This window comes from Micromys minutus, assembly GCF_963924665.1.
Source record: "Micromys minutus genome assembly, chromosome: 15".
NCBI lineage: Eukaryota > Metazoa > Chordata > Mammalia > Rodentia > Muridae > Micromys > Micromys minutus.
The window spans coordinates 28,620,736-28,637,754 of NC_137984.1; the positions used below are offsets into that span (position 1 = coordinate 28,620,736).

General features: G+C 41.9%; 1 protein-coding gene across 1 annotated transcript; it reads left to right on the forward strand.

Moving 5' to 3' along the window:
- Window positions 1-2,306: 2,306 nt before the first annotated feature.
- Window positions 2,307-4,126, forward strand: RPL22L1 (ribosomal protein L22 like 1). Its single transcript, XM_080929194.1, has 4 exons — window positions 2,307-2,331; window positions 3,215-3,307; window positions 3,453-3,574; window positions 3,888-4,126. The coding sequence occupies exons 1-4, from the start codon at window positions 2,323-2,325 to the stop codon at window positions 4,030-4,032; spliced, it is 369 nt and encodes a 122-aa protein (XP_080785320.1). The 5' UTR covers window positions 2,307-2,322; the 3' UTR covers window positions 4,033-4,126.
- The last annotated feature ends 12,893 nt before the right edge of the window (window positions 4,127-17,019 follow it).

Sequence of the window (17,019 nt, forward strand, 5' to 3'; positions counted from 1 at the left end):
TTTTCCTGTGTATTTAGTGGTTTTAAAGGCTGCCAGCTCATATTTCTGGAAGCTTAGGTCTGGGAATTCTTCCCGACAATATCAAAGGTGCATTTCTCCAGAGAGTATCTGCACTTCCTCCTGGCATTAGTCCAAGCACATATTAACTGCAATTTTAGATTTTTTTATTCTATCTTAGTAAGGAGAGCTAATCCAAACTCCAGATGTGTATGAGCATAGCTTGTTTTTTAGTCTCCAAAATATTCTTTTACTTCGCTGTCAGCTTAACTGTACATTGGAAGTCATTTATAACATGTGTCTTACCTATTTTTATTTGGCCATATAATATGGAGTTTTTAAATAAACTTAATCTACAATATCCTGTATTTTTTAACTGATCCAGCTATTCATGATCTGATATCAAGTACATCCAATGAGTTAATTTTACAATTTATTAGGAATATATCTGTCCAGGAAGCATGCTTCTTTGATCCTAGCACTTATAAAGCTGAAGCTGGAGTATCTTTGTGGGTTCAAACCCAACCCAGTCTTCATAGCTTCTATAATAGCTGTGGCTTCATAGTGAGACCCTGTCTCAGAGAGAAAGAGAGACAGAGGCAGAGACAAGAGACAGAGACAAAAAAACAGATTTGCAATATAATAACTTGCAAGTAGCTGGGACTACACATTTGCCCTCACTCTAATTTTTTTCAGTTTTTTTTAAAGCCAAAAAAAAAAAAAAAAAAAAAAAACAAATGGTGGTTTAAATGACAATAGCCACCATAAGCTCATCTATTTGAGTGCCCCAGTAGGAAAGGATGTGAGCCCATTGGAAGACATGTGTCATTTAGGGTAGGCTTCAAGAATTCTAAAGCCCACTCCATTCCCAGTTAGTCCTCTCTGCTTTGTGATTGTGGTTCGAGATGTAAGTTTTCTGCTACTGCTCTGGTGCTGGGCCTGTCTGCCTGCTGCCAAAGTCCCTGCTCTGATGGTCAGAGACTCACCCTCTGAAACTATGTAAGTCACCAACAAACTTTCTTCTATAAATTGCTTTGACCATGGTGTCTGCACAACAGTCGAATAGTAACTAAGCCATGATACATTCTGTAGGGCTTAGAAAGAATTCCTGACCACATTAATTCTTGCTATCTGGTTAATATTTTTTTTAATCTAGAGGGAAAAAAGTCTAATTATTTTCACCCATTATGGTTTCTCATTTAGTATTAGGGGTTACCAGTTAATTAGAATCACGTATTGCTTTTATGTCTCTTTTAAATAAATGACTTAAGTGTAAATTGTTATGACATTGAAAGTTGCCAGAAATAAGCAAAACAAAATTTTAAATGTCAACTAATGGCTTATTTTCAAAATATCTAATGACCCAAATATCATTTTGGTCTGCAGTACAGGAAGACCTTTAGGAAGAAATGCCAATCCCACTCCCTGCCTGAAAATTTGGAACGGAAAGTTTTTGTGGTTCTTAAAGCAAACAAAATTTAAATTTTAATAAAATTGATTGCTTCTAAAATCATCAGCCCCACTAGCCCCCTACCCTACACTGTATTAACGCCTTATAATCGATCACTTGGACTAAACACAAACAACCGTACATTCTAGGGCCTTTTCAAAATCTACAACTAAAATCCATCCCATCTCCTGTCTCTAAATAGAAGAGTTTCACAGCCACAGAAATACATTACTGCTGGACACCAACAGAGTCGCCACTTCTGGCGTCAATTTACAACCACTCAAAACTCAAAGGCTGTTTTTCTGTCGGTCATCAAGATAACCTCCATCCTGGTGTACTTGTTAAACACTGATAGGTGTCAGCAAATTGTGAAGTCAGTAAGTAAAAAGTTAAATAAATTGTGCCCATCCTGTAAACCCAACGTGCATTCATCATGTTCTTTTCAGGACATCCTCCTTCTTAAAGCCTAGACAAAAACATAGAACTTTTTCTCTGCAGGATTATAATCTCAATATAATAGAGACGACCATAAAGCAACATTGAGATTGTGCCTTGCCCTGAATTCCGACAGACAACTAACACCTGAATCTCTCGAACATACTCCACGCAGGTTTGTAAGTTTGGAAAGCCCATAGCCAGAGGCAGAGAATCAATCAACTCCCGCCGCCCGCTAGATGGCGTAGGCCGGAGCCAAACGCCCGGGCATCAGCGCCCCAACGCCACGCCTCCGTTTCCTAGGAGATTTGCGATGTACTCTGACGTATATCCGGTTCCTAGTTGCGCAACGCGCACGCTCTGCGTATGACGCAGCACGTTTCTATATAAAAGCGTGCGTACAGCGGAGGCCTGCCCTCTTCCCACGGCTGCTGCTCAACATGGCGCCGGTGAGTAAGCGGCGCGGGCCTGTCTAGGGTGCTACAGGTAGCTTTTGCGTCTAGCGAGTGGGAGCGCCGCACTAGAGAAGGCGGTCGTGATAGAGTCGGCCCGGGGTCTCTACTGGTACGATAAAAGTCTGAGTTTTGCCCTGTGTGCCGTGCGGCCTGGCGGGGCTGGAGCCCGGCCCTCCACTAGTTTAGTATCGGCAGGCGAGGTCGGTCTCTGGGCCTCTGGGTTTCTCTCTGCCTCCTGATGGCCTGTGGTCACTGTGTGACCGGAAGAGAGGCTGGTGGCCAGGTTCGCGGTTGCAATGACGCTAACAAGAGCGTGGTTTAAACATTTGGAAAGTCGCTTTAAACAAATGTTAAAAATAAGGTTTCTGGGTAAGCATTCAAAACTGAGTGATGTGTAATCATAAACCCATCTGGATTACCTGGTCATTGCACGGAAGTGAGCACGACCAGTCCCATCATTCAGATGTCAGTTCCGGGTTTGTGATAATTAGAAGGTAGTGAGGACGTAGACTTACTAATTGGTAGCCATATAGGTGCCTTTGGACCAACAAAGCATAACAAAACCTATTACTTATTGCTGTTTTAAATTCAGACAGAACTTTTATTAAAACACCACCCAGCTGGGTGTTTTGATTTGACGTTAGAAACATTGGTTCTCTGTTCAGTTACAGTAGGAGGCAGTTCTCCGTGGGAATTGAAACCTTGGTTTAAACCAAATTAAGGAGAACCATTTTCATATAGTACAGGCTCCTTTAGGTATTGGTTAGTTCTGTGTTTAACCCCTTTATATATGTGCTGCATTGATAATTTTTTTCTTGGGAATCCAGTATCCAAGCTGAATAAATTGCTTTAATGCCATCATAATTTATGTTTGTAGCAGAAAGACAAGAAGCCTAAGAAGTCAACCTGGAGGTTTCATTTGGACCTTACTCATCCTGTAGAGGATGGAATTTTTGATTCTGGAAATTTTGTAAGTATCTTACTTGTGAGTGTGTAGTTCTTGGCATTTAAATATAGTACTTGGTATTAACCTAATCTGTGCTCCTAGGGTACCTTCCCTAGTGACTAGCTAGGGTTTTCTTCCCTAGTTTTGCATTTTTTCTGTTTGAAAACAGGAACAGTTTCTACGGGAGAAGGTTAAAGTCAATGGAAAAACTGGAAATCTTGGAAATGTTGTTCACATTGAACGCCTGAAGAATAAAATCACAGTTGTTTCTGAGAAACAGTTCTCAAAAAGGTCAGTTCTTCTGTTTTAATATCTTGTGGGCACTCAACTAAAATAACCATGTTAATCTGTTTAAAGGTATTTATATATAAAGTCAGGATAACTTGCTGTTTACTCAGTTTCAAATGTAAGGAATATTAGTATGTTTTAGATAGAGGGACAGCAGATTTCATTGTGTGTAATTTGTACTAGAGTTGAGAGGCAGCTCTTGGTTGCTTGAAATCAAAGTCTAGTGAATTGGAGTTGTAAGACAAATGTGACTATGTGTCTTTCTTCATAGTAGGATTGATTATACATCTAATAAAATCATGGTTTTGTCTCAAAGGTATTTGAAATATCTTACCAAGAAGTACCTTAAGAAGAATAATCTCCGTGATTGGCTTCGTGTGGTCGCATCTGACAAGGAGACTTATGAGCTTCGCTATTTCCAGATTAGTCAAGATGAAGATGGTTCAGAGTCTGAGGACTAATTGGCCTTTGCTTTTAATAAAATAGAAGTATGCTAAAAGAAAAGAAACCTAAAATTGGACTTTATGAATAAATAAAAGTCATTTTACTCTAAAAGCAAGTATGGTTCATCAATGTGTTAGATGCCTAGAGAGAAATTTAGTTGTTGAGTCATGCTTTTTAATTAACAAAAAGGTGTGGGTGAATTATTCATTCTTGCTGCTTGTTAAAGATACCCACCCAGCAGTTGGGTGCCACTGAAAAGGAACTTGAGTTCTTGCTTTGATGGGCCATTCCCCAGTAAGTGATACTAAAAGATTTGCAACAAAATTCAGATTGTGGAGATGAGGCAGGAGTCTTCTAATACAGTTTGTCCAGTATTCTGGTCCTACAAAGTCCTTGATGTGTCTTCCAATTTGATTCGTAGATTTCAGTGGTTGGCTTTGAGGTGCCAGGTGCTTGCTAGTTTTTCTGAACCACCTTAGTTTGAAAAGGCTTGTGAAGTTTCTTTTCTTTGTGTCCTAATCTAGTTTTCCACAAAGTTGGATACTTGATTATGTTATTTTTCTTCTGACATTGGCCTATTTGGTGTAAGACTAGATGAAAAACATTCTGCTTGCTTACCACAACTGGCAGATATTCTGCACTGCTTAGGTAAGGCAACAAGCACTTGGGTCTGTCCTAAACAGAGTAGGCAATATCAGGGGGAAAGGAGGTAGATAAGGGAAGAGGACTAACCCTTAGAATGATAACAGGATGTCTGATAGACATGTTTGAACTGCTTTGCGGGAGCAGTTAAAGCTGATGGAGTCAGGCTGTGTTTGGGGACAAGGTGGGAAAGAGAAATGGGTAGATTCAGTGGAGAGAATCGAGTGAGGCTGACTTAGTCTTGCTTGGCTGCTGTAACAGCTCTGTAGTGCTACAGAGTTAACCTTGCATCTTGCGGAGTCTGGGCAGGGTCCAATTTTTACTTCATAGGACCAGCTAAGTATGCCTTCTGTGGTAGAAGGTAGAGTTTACAGTTAGATTTCATAAGACATCCTAGCCAGGAGTCTGTACTCCTGTATCCTAATTAATCAATTCCTAAATGCCCCACCACCTGTCACTTGATTTCAGTGTAGCATGGGCCTTGGGTGAAGGAAGAAATGTCACAGGTAATTCAGTTCCTTTTAGATGTCACTGCCAAAAAACTGATTTCACTTCAGGTTGAAATGTATGTGAAGTGTTTTTTCGATGATCAAAAGAAACTGGCTATAGGGTTTGGAGCAGTCAGGGATGTAAGTGAAGACATCTTCACAGAACACTGGCATGGTGGGTCATTTTCTGTAACTAGTGCTTCCAGAAGTGGAGGCAGGAAGATGAAATGTTCAGGCCCCTCCATCTTTGGTTTCACTGAGTTTGAGACAAATCTGGGCTATACCAGACCCTGTCTCAAAGAAAAGAGATTGCAGATAGGATCAAGGGGTCCCACCTATCACTTTTAAGTCTTCCTTAGAAGAAACATTGAAACACGTCTGATAAAAAGTATTCAAAAGCTTCCAAATTAATTTTCCATTTAATATTATGTACTAGGGCCTTACAGAATACTAAGGAATTAAAACTACTCACTTTCTTAATTTGGCAGCTGCTGCTAGGTATTTAGGATACTACCTTAATCAGAAATTACTACTTTATTAAGCCCAGGATAGGAAGAGAAAAAAATTGTATGTTTCGTGGCCATATGCTAAAAAGAAAAATAAAGATAATGTGGAACAAGGCCAGGGAGAAGGGATTGTATCTGTAAGTGGAAACAGGCTTTTCAGGGAAGGGATCCTTGCAATATAGTCCTAAAAGACTATCCAACCAAGCAGATAATCGGGGAGAAGCATTCCAGGCAGAGAACAGCCAATGTCCTTGCTATCAAAACCTTTATGATCTCAACAGGAAGTAGGTAGAAACTAAAATTTGAGAAGTCAAAAGTGTTCAGGGAGAGAAGAGGCGGCATTGAAAGGTGGCAATTTCAGGTCTTCGCAGTTCTTGATACTCATAGTGCCTTGAAATGAGGCGGTCTAGTGGATGAGAATTTGTGTCAGCTAAGCTATGGTCTGGGGTTGTAGTCAAGACATAATTGCTGTGTCAAAATACAGAAATTGCTGGTTTCTCCAAAAGAGTGACCTGACCTAACTTACATCATAAACGAATGATTATAGCTTGTTTTGTCAGTCAAGAACATTCAAGATAAGAACTCAAACATTGATCCAGAGAAAGCTCTCAGGTGGGCCATACCTTTCGGACATGGTATTCTGGAGATTTTTGTATCTAGCTACATCAAAGAGTTGTGCTTTATTTTTACCTTTGATTGCTGGGGCATGTATTCGTACCTGTGAGCAGGTATGCAGGCTGATGTGTCTTGCTTGCATGTATATAAGTACACTGCATGGAAGTTGTGCCCGAAGAATCTAGAAGAGGGTGTTGGATCCTCTGGAACTGGAGTTATATAGATGGATGTGAACCACCATGTGGGTACCAGAAATGAAACCATGACCTGAAAAGCAGTAACTAAAACTGCTAAACACTCTCCAGCCCATGTTCTCAGAGTTCAGTTTTGACTACACTGACTGTCCAGCAAGCCTGTCTCCATCCTCGGAGAAATTGACACCAAGTGTAACTTCAGCCCTAAATTGCAAGTGGAGGGTGAAACTGGAGTTATTAGGGATGGGTGTGAGCCATATGGGTGCTAGGAATCAAATCCAGGTGCCCTGTTGCACCAGGTGTGGTAGTGCAAGTCTGATTATACAGCTGAAGATTTATGTGTGAGTGCTCTATCTGCATGTACACCTTCATGCCAGAAGAGGGCATCATAGCTCATTTTAGATGCTTGTGAGACACCATGTGGTTGCTAGGAATTGAACTCAGGACCTCTGGAAGAGCAACCAATGCGCTTAACAGCTGAGCCATCTCTCCTGTCCCCAAACGAATTAACAATGAAAATGTAATTACCTAGAGTGATTTATTTACGTAGAACGTTTCTCAGAATAAGCAACCCAAAAGAGGTGTAGTTTCTGAAAGAAAGTTAAATATCTTTAGTGGTTGTTAAGTTTACTGGGTATGGTTGACATACTATAGCTATAGTTTTACTTATTATTTATGCATTATTTTATGTGTTTGGATTTGTTACCTGCATGTATGTCTGTACCATAGTTTGTGTCTGATGCCCACAGAGAGCAAGAGAGAATGGGATCCTCTGGAGCTGCAATTTCAGATTGTTGTTAACCAACTGAAATCTGATTCTTTGAAAAAGCAGTCTGCGCTCTTGACTGCTGAGCCCTCTCTTCTGCTCCTGTTCTCCATTTTGAGACTATACTCCCGGATGGCCGGGAACTTGATAGAAACCAGGCTGGCCTCTACAGTGCAGACATCTGCCTGCCTCTCATTTGAGAGCTGGGGTTAAAGCAATGCATCAACATGTTCTGTTGTGGGAATCCTTTTTAATCCGATAATTTGCATATTCTGCTGGAACAGCTAACTGTTAAGAGGACTGTTGCTCTTCTAGAGGACTGGCATTGACTCTCAGCACCCACTTGGTGGCACACAGTTGTCTCTAATTTGGAACTCCAGTTCCAAGGGATCTGGTGACTGCTCCTGGCCTCTATGGGCACCAAGCACAGAATCGTTACACATACTCATTTATGCTGACAAAATACGTGCCCCCCCCAAAAAAAAAATCTGGTAGGAAAACAACTACCACAGGGTACCCTCACATTTAAATTGACTTCACTTTAAACTCTGATCAAGAAAACCTCTCACTGAACCAGGCAGTGGTGGCACACGCCTTTAGTCCCAGCACTCAGGATGGGACAGGCCGATCTCTTGAGTTCGAGGCCAGCCTGGTCTAGAGAGCAAGTTCAGGACAGTCAGAGCTACGCAGAAAAACCTTGTCTTGAAAAAGGAAAACAAAACAGACAACAAAAAAACAAAAACCCTCACTGGAATGCCAGGGGCTAGCCTGATTCCAGATCCAGTCAGGTTGACAGCAAGTTCAGCCATCACAGACATCTTCATGAGTTTACCTCAGAGAAGATTTTACCTCAGAAGACCAGTTGCCTCAGGCTTCCCAGTGAAACATCAGTTCTTTATATTGGCTGAGAAGGGATATATACACTTCGTTATTTTTGTGGGTGTAGTGGCTATTTCTGGTTGTCAACTAGACTATCTGGAACGAACCACAATCCAGAATTGGAAGGCCCACCTCTGATCCTGATCTTGAGGCACAGAGGCTATGAATCTTAGAAAACTAAGGCAAGGAGATCGCTGAGCTCAAGGTCATCTGGGACAAAGCAAGTCCCAGATCCAGGTGTGGTGGCACACACCTTTAATCAGGGACACACCTTCATCTGGAGACCTACCCAAGGACACTGGGACAAGGAAGGCTGTCTCTGCCTGCTTGCTTTATGAAACTGAGCATCTGCTAGATCCTTGGACTGCACCGCTGCTGCCGGCCATTGTTAGGGGAGTTGGACTACATACTGTAAGTCACCGACAATTTCCTTGCTATATAGAGACTACCCATAAGTTCTGTGACTCTAGAGAACCCTGAGTAATACAGTGGGGTTTGTCAACATTCTTGATTTTGTGCTTAGACATAATTCTCTTACTGCTTTGCTGCTTCACAGTTACAGCCCCTGTGTCCGCAGCACATGTTTTATGGAAGAAAGTTCTGTTTTACAGAACATGTGGATGTAGCTGGGAGTGACCAGCTGGTTTCTAGATGCTTTTCTGTCTCAGTGGCTAAGCACCAATAACTTGCAAATGATAGAGAAACAGAGTACACAACCACAAACTCCTGATCTGATGAGCAAAAAGGAAGTTCAGAGCTAAAGTGTTTGGAAATAGTCCTTCCCTAAGCCAGTCCTGAGAATAAACCAATGAGCTTAATCCAGTCATGATGTAACTTGAGGTGGCATAGTAAAGCCCAATACTACGTACAAGACTTGATATATGTTCTTATTAATATATCAATTACTTCATTAATTATCTAGTATACAACAAATAATATAACATTAATGTATGCATCAATATATAATGAATGCTATATATGTTATATAATTTATATATGTATACTTAGTATATACATATGTATGACATACTATATACATTTCTGTTTGTATGCATTGTGCATTGTGTGGATGCAGGTATGTACATGTATATGCCAGTGGACTAATATGTATGAACTTGTGTGTGTGTGTGTGTGTGCGCGCATGTGTGTGTTGGAGGCCAGAGGTGGAATTTGAGTGGTTTTTTTTTTTCCTGTTGTTCTTCACATTAGTATTTTTTTTTCTAACGTTTATTTGTTAATTTTTTGTGCACCTCTGTGTTTTGCTTGTCTGTATGTATCTCTGTCCCTGGTGCCCACAGAGGCCAGACCGGGCACTGGATCCCTTGGAACTGGAGATACACAGTTGTGAGTTGCCATGTGGGTTCTCGAAACCAAACCTGGGTCTCTTGCAAGAACAGAGTTCTCTTAACTGCTGGGCCATCTCTCTAGCCCCTCTCTACTTTATGTTTTGAGGCAAGGTCTCTCACTGAATTTTGAGCTCATCACCTCAGACTGTGAGCCCCACCTGACGCTGCCATGCCTACACCCTGCCTGTCTCCGGGTCTGCTCTCCTCCACTTCCACCCTCCCATCCCCCACTGCTCAGACGTATTGAAGCAACGTCCATTCACACCAAGCCAGGCTTTAACATGGGTTCTGGGCATCCAAATTCTGGCCCTAATGCTTGTGCAGCAAGCCCTTTACCCGCTGATCCATCGCTCTAACGCCCGTTGTCCTGCTCTCCAGTGGTTTGTCGTTGTGACGATTTGAGGGTTGTAGCAATGATGGAACAGCCGGACTCTGAAGCACTTGCCATCAGCCTGATACCACACTCTCTCTCCTACCACGCCACATCTCTGAGATGTGAAAAAGCAGGAGGAAATAGAGCTAGGGCACGGAAAGACTGGCACGGGATGGAAACAGAGGGGGGAAAGCCTGGCAAGTTAGCGGAAAGAGGACAAGAAAGCTAAACGGAAATGTGTGCATTTGTACAGGGAAATGTGACACTTCAGTCTGAAAATGTCACGCAAAATGTCTTTGCAGGGAGACACTAATTAGCAAAATGGCTGGAGAAACCACATCAGGGATATTTTACACAGCACTCAAGCTGGTCCTCTCCCTGAGGAAGTGTATAAGATTGTATCAGACAGGTGTACGTTTTTAAACTTTCTTAGATGGGTCTCAGATGGAGTACAGGACCCTATTTTTGATAAACTCTAGTGCCCTTTACTTCCCTGATTCTCCAAATAGGAAAGTGAAGCGTTGAGGGTTCCATTGTGTAGGGCGAATGGGGACAGGGGAGTGGAAATGAGCTTGGGGAACTGATGGTTATGTAGAGCAGAAACTAATAAGTCACAGTCGACTCACGGAAAAAGAGGCTCTTAAAAGAACCATGCTGGGTATTTTGAATCCCATATAAATAGAAAGAGGAAGAGTCTAAAATGACACGCAAGTATGTTCACCTTGCGGACCGCCGGCACTTATCATTTTGCTAACATTTTCTAAAGATTGACTACTCCAGGATCCACAGGGGTGCAATCACATACTTCTGCCACTAGGTGGGGCTATAGCTTTGATGCAGCACAATTTTGTGCTGCAAAGAGGATAGAGATCATTTTAAAACAAAACAGGAAAGAGCTGTTTATAAAGGTGCATGCCATAATTGTTTTTAGAATAGCCATGTTATTTCAAGCATTCGAACCTCGAGTCGTAAATCTGGTTGGCTTTCCTACGGATATGAGCATATTTAATACTTTGCCTTTGACTCCTTTCAAAAGGGCTCCAGTCACTATAGCTTAGGAAGAACAATCTTAATAGTGTTTCAATTAAGACACTTCTAGATAAGACACTCCCTTATTTGCAACTCAAAAATTTAACAAGTCATGTCTGAAAGACAGAATGAGTTACACTTGAATCCAAGATATAAATGAATCCCTTCTAGTGTGTGTTACAGTTAGTACCTGTGATGCGTAGTGACAAACATTTGTCCCCAGCCCACTTACTTCACACGCACAAATGATCCAAAGGAAACAATGTATTTATTGTTTAGATGAAACTTTCTTGATTATTTTTGAAACTCTCTATTTAAGAAATAAAGTTTTTTTTTTCATCATTTAATTGTAAAATATAACTTAAATTGCGGTGAAGTTCTTCATAGCCCGAAATCAGTTTGCATCAATACATGTATAATGGCAAAGATTCTGCTTAGTGAAGGTATTGCCTGTGATTTCATGAAGAATTTACATGATTTCTTCTCACCCCCTGCCACACACACACACACACACACACATACACACACATATGTGTTTATATATGGATACACACAGCTTTTTTTTTTAAAGCAGAGCTTCTTTTTAAAAAATCTTTTAAACTTAAAAACAATCAGAATTTTATTCCTATGCATAAAGTTCTTTGATCACAATGGTCCACTGTCCTTGCCCTGGGTCCCCCCTCCCCCCACACTTTAATACTTTGCATCTTATTTATGTGGCTTGTGACCATTACAATAGCTTTTGTTAGGATTATCTGCATGCACTCAGGAGTTAATTTACCTGAGTGAGACACTGTACTAGTGGCCACACCACTGAGGTTACCCTTCTTTCCAGCATGCACGGACTGCCCAGAGCTCCTCTGCACCCTCTCCCCTCCCCCATCCATGATGGGAGGCTGGCGGTCCAGTCACGTGCAGGTGAAAGTGTCTCTAGCTCTGGCTCTTCTAAACTTGTGATTATGAGTACTATACCAGAATTACAGACATATGTCACGATATCCAGTTCTATGTTGTCTTCTTTTAAAAATGTAAAGTAGTGGGTTCCAAATATTATTGTCTATAAGCTACACTGGAGAAGGATTGAGGTGGAGGGATGGATGCCTTCTGTCAGCATTTCTGGGGAACCTGTAAAACAGCTTCCTGCCATTTCTCATTGCATATTTCTGGTCACATATCTGAACCATGCTACTAGCCTCCAGGCCTGCTAGCCTCCAGCCCCCTCCCCAGCCTCTAGTAACATGTATTTCTTATGAATATCAAAGCCCCCATGCTAGGTCCTGGCCTTTCTCACCCCCCACCCCTATGCTAGTTCCCAGGCTGCTCCCCCTAACTCACCTCCTCCCACTGCAACAGAACCCTGTAGGACTGACAGGACTTAGTTAGGGTTTTACTGCTGTGAATAGACACCATGACCAAGGCAAGTCTTGCCAGGACAACATTTAATTGGGTCTGGCTTACAGGTTCATAGGTTCAGCCTATTATCATCAAAGTAGGAGCTTGGCAGCATCTGGGCAGGCATGGTGCAGGCAGAGCTGAGAGTTCTACATCTTCATCTGAAGGCTGCTAGTGGAGACTGACTTCCAGTCAGCTAGGATGAGAGTCTTAAGTCCACACACACAGTGACACACCTACTCCAACAAGGCCACACTTCCTATTAGTGCCTCTCCCTGGGCCAAGCATCTACAAACCACTACGCTATTCATCTTTGCTGTCTTCTCTGCTCTGAGGCAACCCTGGCAACTGCCAGTCTGCTTGTTCTCTCCCGTGTGTCTAGAATGAAAAGTCCCCTACCCATGGAGAGGTCATTTTGGTGGTTCTTTCACTGTGCTCTTGCTTTACTTATACACAGCACTGCAAGATGCTATGCACAATACTAGGGAGCAAAGCCATGAACTGTTATAACAGCCTGGGAGGCAAGATATGCAAATGAGTGCAGCCATGGCTCCAGTGTTATGTGAGTATTTACCAAACACTTCCTCACAAGGCCAAGTCCACAGGAGGAACATGTAGTTAGTACAATAAGTCTATGTACTTATTGTACTATGGTTACAGAGCTCACAGGCCCCAGTGTGAACCTATAACCATTGTTCTGTTAAATGAATAAAGTAACAGACTGACCTCTAAATGTATTCTCCCAACCTGTAGATGGCTGGCACTCTGAGACCTCATCAGAAAGGTCTCGTTGTACAGTGGTTAACAAAGAAACTCAAAACCGGTCAAAGTGCAGAGACTAATGAAGTCCATAGGCACAAATGGGGCATCAATATCCCAACTCTCCAAAGACTGTTAGAGTCCGAGGCTGGAGAGGACTGGAGTGAAAAACTGTCCCCTGGACGTGACAGACTCCTAAGCTCATGGCCACCCAGCAGTTGTGGCTGCCTGCACAAGATCTGCACAAGAACAAGCCATCAACATTCCAGCACAGAGTGGGAGCACAAGATCTGCACAAGAACAAGCCATCAACATTCCAGCACAGAGTGGGAGCACAAGATCTGCACAAGAACAAGCCATCAACATTCCAGCACAGAGTGGGAGCACAAGATCTGCACAAGAACAAGCCATCAACATTCCAGCACAGAGTGGGAGCACAAGATCTGCACAAGAACAAGCCATCAACATTCCAGCACAGAGTGGGAGCACAAGATCTGCACAAGAACAAGCCATCAACATTCCAGCACAGAGTGGGAGGAGTCTGAGTCCAGATGCCTGAGGAGCCATGGAGAGTTGATGATTTCTGAGGGAGGGAGTTGGTTTCTTTAAGGATGTGGCTCCTGGTGGGTCAACCATACTCCAGTGGGTAGCCTCACACCCAGGAGTATGTGAGCAACACACATTGAAGTTGATGGGTTATTGGAAAAGACAAAGATGATCTGAAGTTGTTGGAGTAGGGGGGTGGGAGAGAAAGAGATGTGGTGAATATGATCAACGTGTATTGAATGAAATTCTCAATGAATTAATAAAAATATTTTAATTAATTTAAAGAGACAGAAAATTTTAAAAAGCAAGCATAATGCACGATGGTTTGTGTGTGTGCTTCTCTGCACTGTACTTTTTACATTTGGATAGATGGATCTATGTGCTGACACAATGCACTTAAGAGAAATTATAAAGCCATGTTCATTACGAAAAATGACTGCCCAACTTTCTTATAAATAACCTCATTCTCAAATATCCAATCATTTTCTTTTCATGTTTGTTTCCAGACATAAGTTCCCTTCATGGTTTGCCATTGTAACCATTTTCCAAGCGTTATTAGTAGTCTAAGCATCTTCTGGAATATGAAGTGCTAACCTCTTTCTACCATGTTAGGTCTGCTACACATCCAAGAATTATGTTCAGCCTTTTCAATTTTCCTAACAGGTCTTTTTCTGACATGTCTTTTTTTAAAATAACAAACTGATTCTGTCAAATAAGATTTTAAAAGGAGGACTGAAGTTCTGACTAAGTGTCTACTTATGTTGCATGTGCTGCACACATGGGGTACACATATAGGTGACACTTGTATACATTAAAGAAGGATTTTATAAAATGCATTAGATGATGTCCTGATTTTTGTATATAAAATCCCAATGTACATTTTGTTTCTATCTTCTAACTTTATAAAAATAAACTCAAAGTCTTACCAAAAACATTGTGTTTTCAATATACATATTAGCTTTTGTTGCTATGGCAACATACCAGAATTAAACAACTTAAAGGGGGAAGGATTTATTTTTGCCTTATTGTTTCTGTCCTGGCAGGGAAAGGCATAGCAGGCCACAACGGCCAATATCATGGCAGCTAAGAAGCAGAAAGGGGGGGGGGATGATGGCTGTACTCGGGGGGTTTCCTTGCTTTCTTCTTTAAATTCCTCCCTGCCCTAGCCTATGAGATGGTACTGTGCACACTCAGTGCAGCTCTTCCTCTTTCAATGGACATGCCTATATTCATTCAGAGATGCGCATTACTAATGCCCTAGCCATTCTGAATCTAGTCAAGTTAATACAGTTAATGGGCATGACTTAACTGAGTGCCGAGGAAACACATTCTATTTTTTAAAAACAATTTGTGTATTTACATACATAAATGTTTTGTCTATGTGTACATTTATGCATACCAGAGTACAGAAGTGAATCCCAAGAGACTACAGTTATAGATGGTTGTTAGCTGCTGTGTGAGTGCTGGGAATTGAGCTCAGGACCTCTGGAAGGATACCTCTTAACAACTGAGCCATCTCTCCAGTCCCCAAACACATTTTCTTTCATAACCTCCTACCACCAGCTCACAAATGGATCACGTCCATCACTCCATGGACAAGAGTTCCCATAGCCTCAACAGGTTGAACACTGTTCAAAAACCCAAGCCCAAAGTCTCTTCTAAGACTCAAGACAAACTTAGCTGTGAGCCTCTATAAAACTTCAACAGCAAGTCATAAGCTTATAGCAAACTCTTTACATTCTGTTGGGGTGGAAGGAGAAATAGAAAAAAAAAAAAAAAAGGAACCAAAACAGGTTCTAAAATAACAAGGCTGACATGAAGTCTCCTAGATTCATTCCATGTAAACAGGGCACATGGTCAGTTATCTACTCCCAAGAGATTTGGCATCTTTGTCCAAATGCACAATGCCTGGTCTCTCCTGGGCTGGCCTGAAGTTTTGTCTGTGGCTTTCCTAAGCAGACCTTCTGATCTGCAATGTCTAGCTTCCTGGAATCTTCATTTCACTTTTAGCTTCATCCCCATCTGTGCTCCATACATCACACTCTTGGGGGCTGCCTGCAGGAATTCTGACCCTGTCACACATTGTCTGACTCTCAGGATTTCCCTCGAAACCTGAGTTAAAACCTCTATTATCTTGTAACTTTTGTATTTTGACAAATAGACATTGCCACAGTTATAGGAACTTCGGGACTCATGTGGGACTTTCCTAATTTGCTTTCTGCAAACAAGGCACCCTGGAGATGCTCTCTTCTCAAGGGAAAGTCTTTCAAAGACATTTACATACTCTTGAACTTGCAATGGGTAGTATTTTCTTAGTTCCTGAGATGTGCCATTGCCCTGATGCAAAATTCTTGGCTGCTTTTTAAATATTAGTGGTTCAGGGACTGGGACGATGACTCAGTGATTAAGAGTCATGCTGTTCTTGTAGAGGACCCAAGGCTAGGTTCCCAGTACCCACATTGGGTTATTTCCAAATACCTGTGACTACAGCTCCAGGGGAATCTGACACCTCTGGTCTCTGGGAGCACTTGAATTTACATGCATGCATGCACGCACTTGCATGTGCAAAAACACACACACACACACACACACACACACACAATTACAAAAAAGAAACCCTTCTTAGCCTCAACTTTATTCTGACTCTTCTAATCAAACTGCAAGATCTTCAAGTATTCCATCTCTGCATTTTGCTTCCTCTTCTCCTGTATGCCTGGCTAAAAGCAACCTACTACAACCATGCAACTGCCTCAGTGCTGAGTTGCATTGATTTCCTTTGTCAGATTGTTTAGTTGATCTGCCTTACAAGTCTCGGGACACAGGAAGTGTAGACAATACAGGGACCAGTGGCCTGAAATCTACTTTCTAGTTAAGTCCTTCTTCCTGGAGAATTCTTCCTCAGTCCAGGCTTCATTTTCTACATCCTTAACAGTGCTCTGGTCTCCTGACTTTTCTCCAGCTTTTCCATTCACACTCTTTTCAGAGCATTCACTGCCCTTTCTCACACGATTCTCTCAACTTCTATTAGTGTTTCCTGCAAATCAGTTCCTAAGACCCGAGAACAATGTAGATGGCTTCATTACAGTCAGCTTTCTGCTACCAATTTTCTACAATTAGTCAGACTTCTTGTCACAGGGACAAATGCCTTTCAAAATCCCTTAATGGGGAGGTGAATAATTTTGGCTTACATTTGCAAACATTTCAGTCTATCATAAAAAGTGTAGGACCCAACAGCTCACATCATGGTGGTCAGAAGGAAGATTGAAAAGTGTCTTTGTTTCAGGCTTTCTCTCCCCCACCTCCAACCCCATTTATGCCACCCAGACCCATGAACCGTAAGGTGGTGTCATCTACATTCAGAAAAGTTCTCTCTTACCTTTCATTAGTCTCCCCAGGCAACAGCCTCACAGAAACACTGAGGTGTACTTTCCTCATAGTCTAAGGTCTAATAGTCATAGTCTAATAGTCA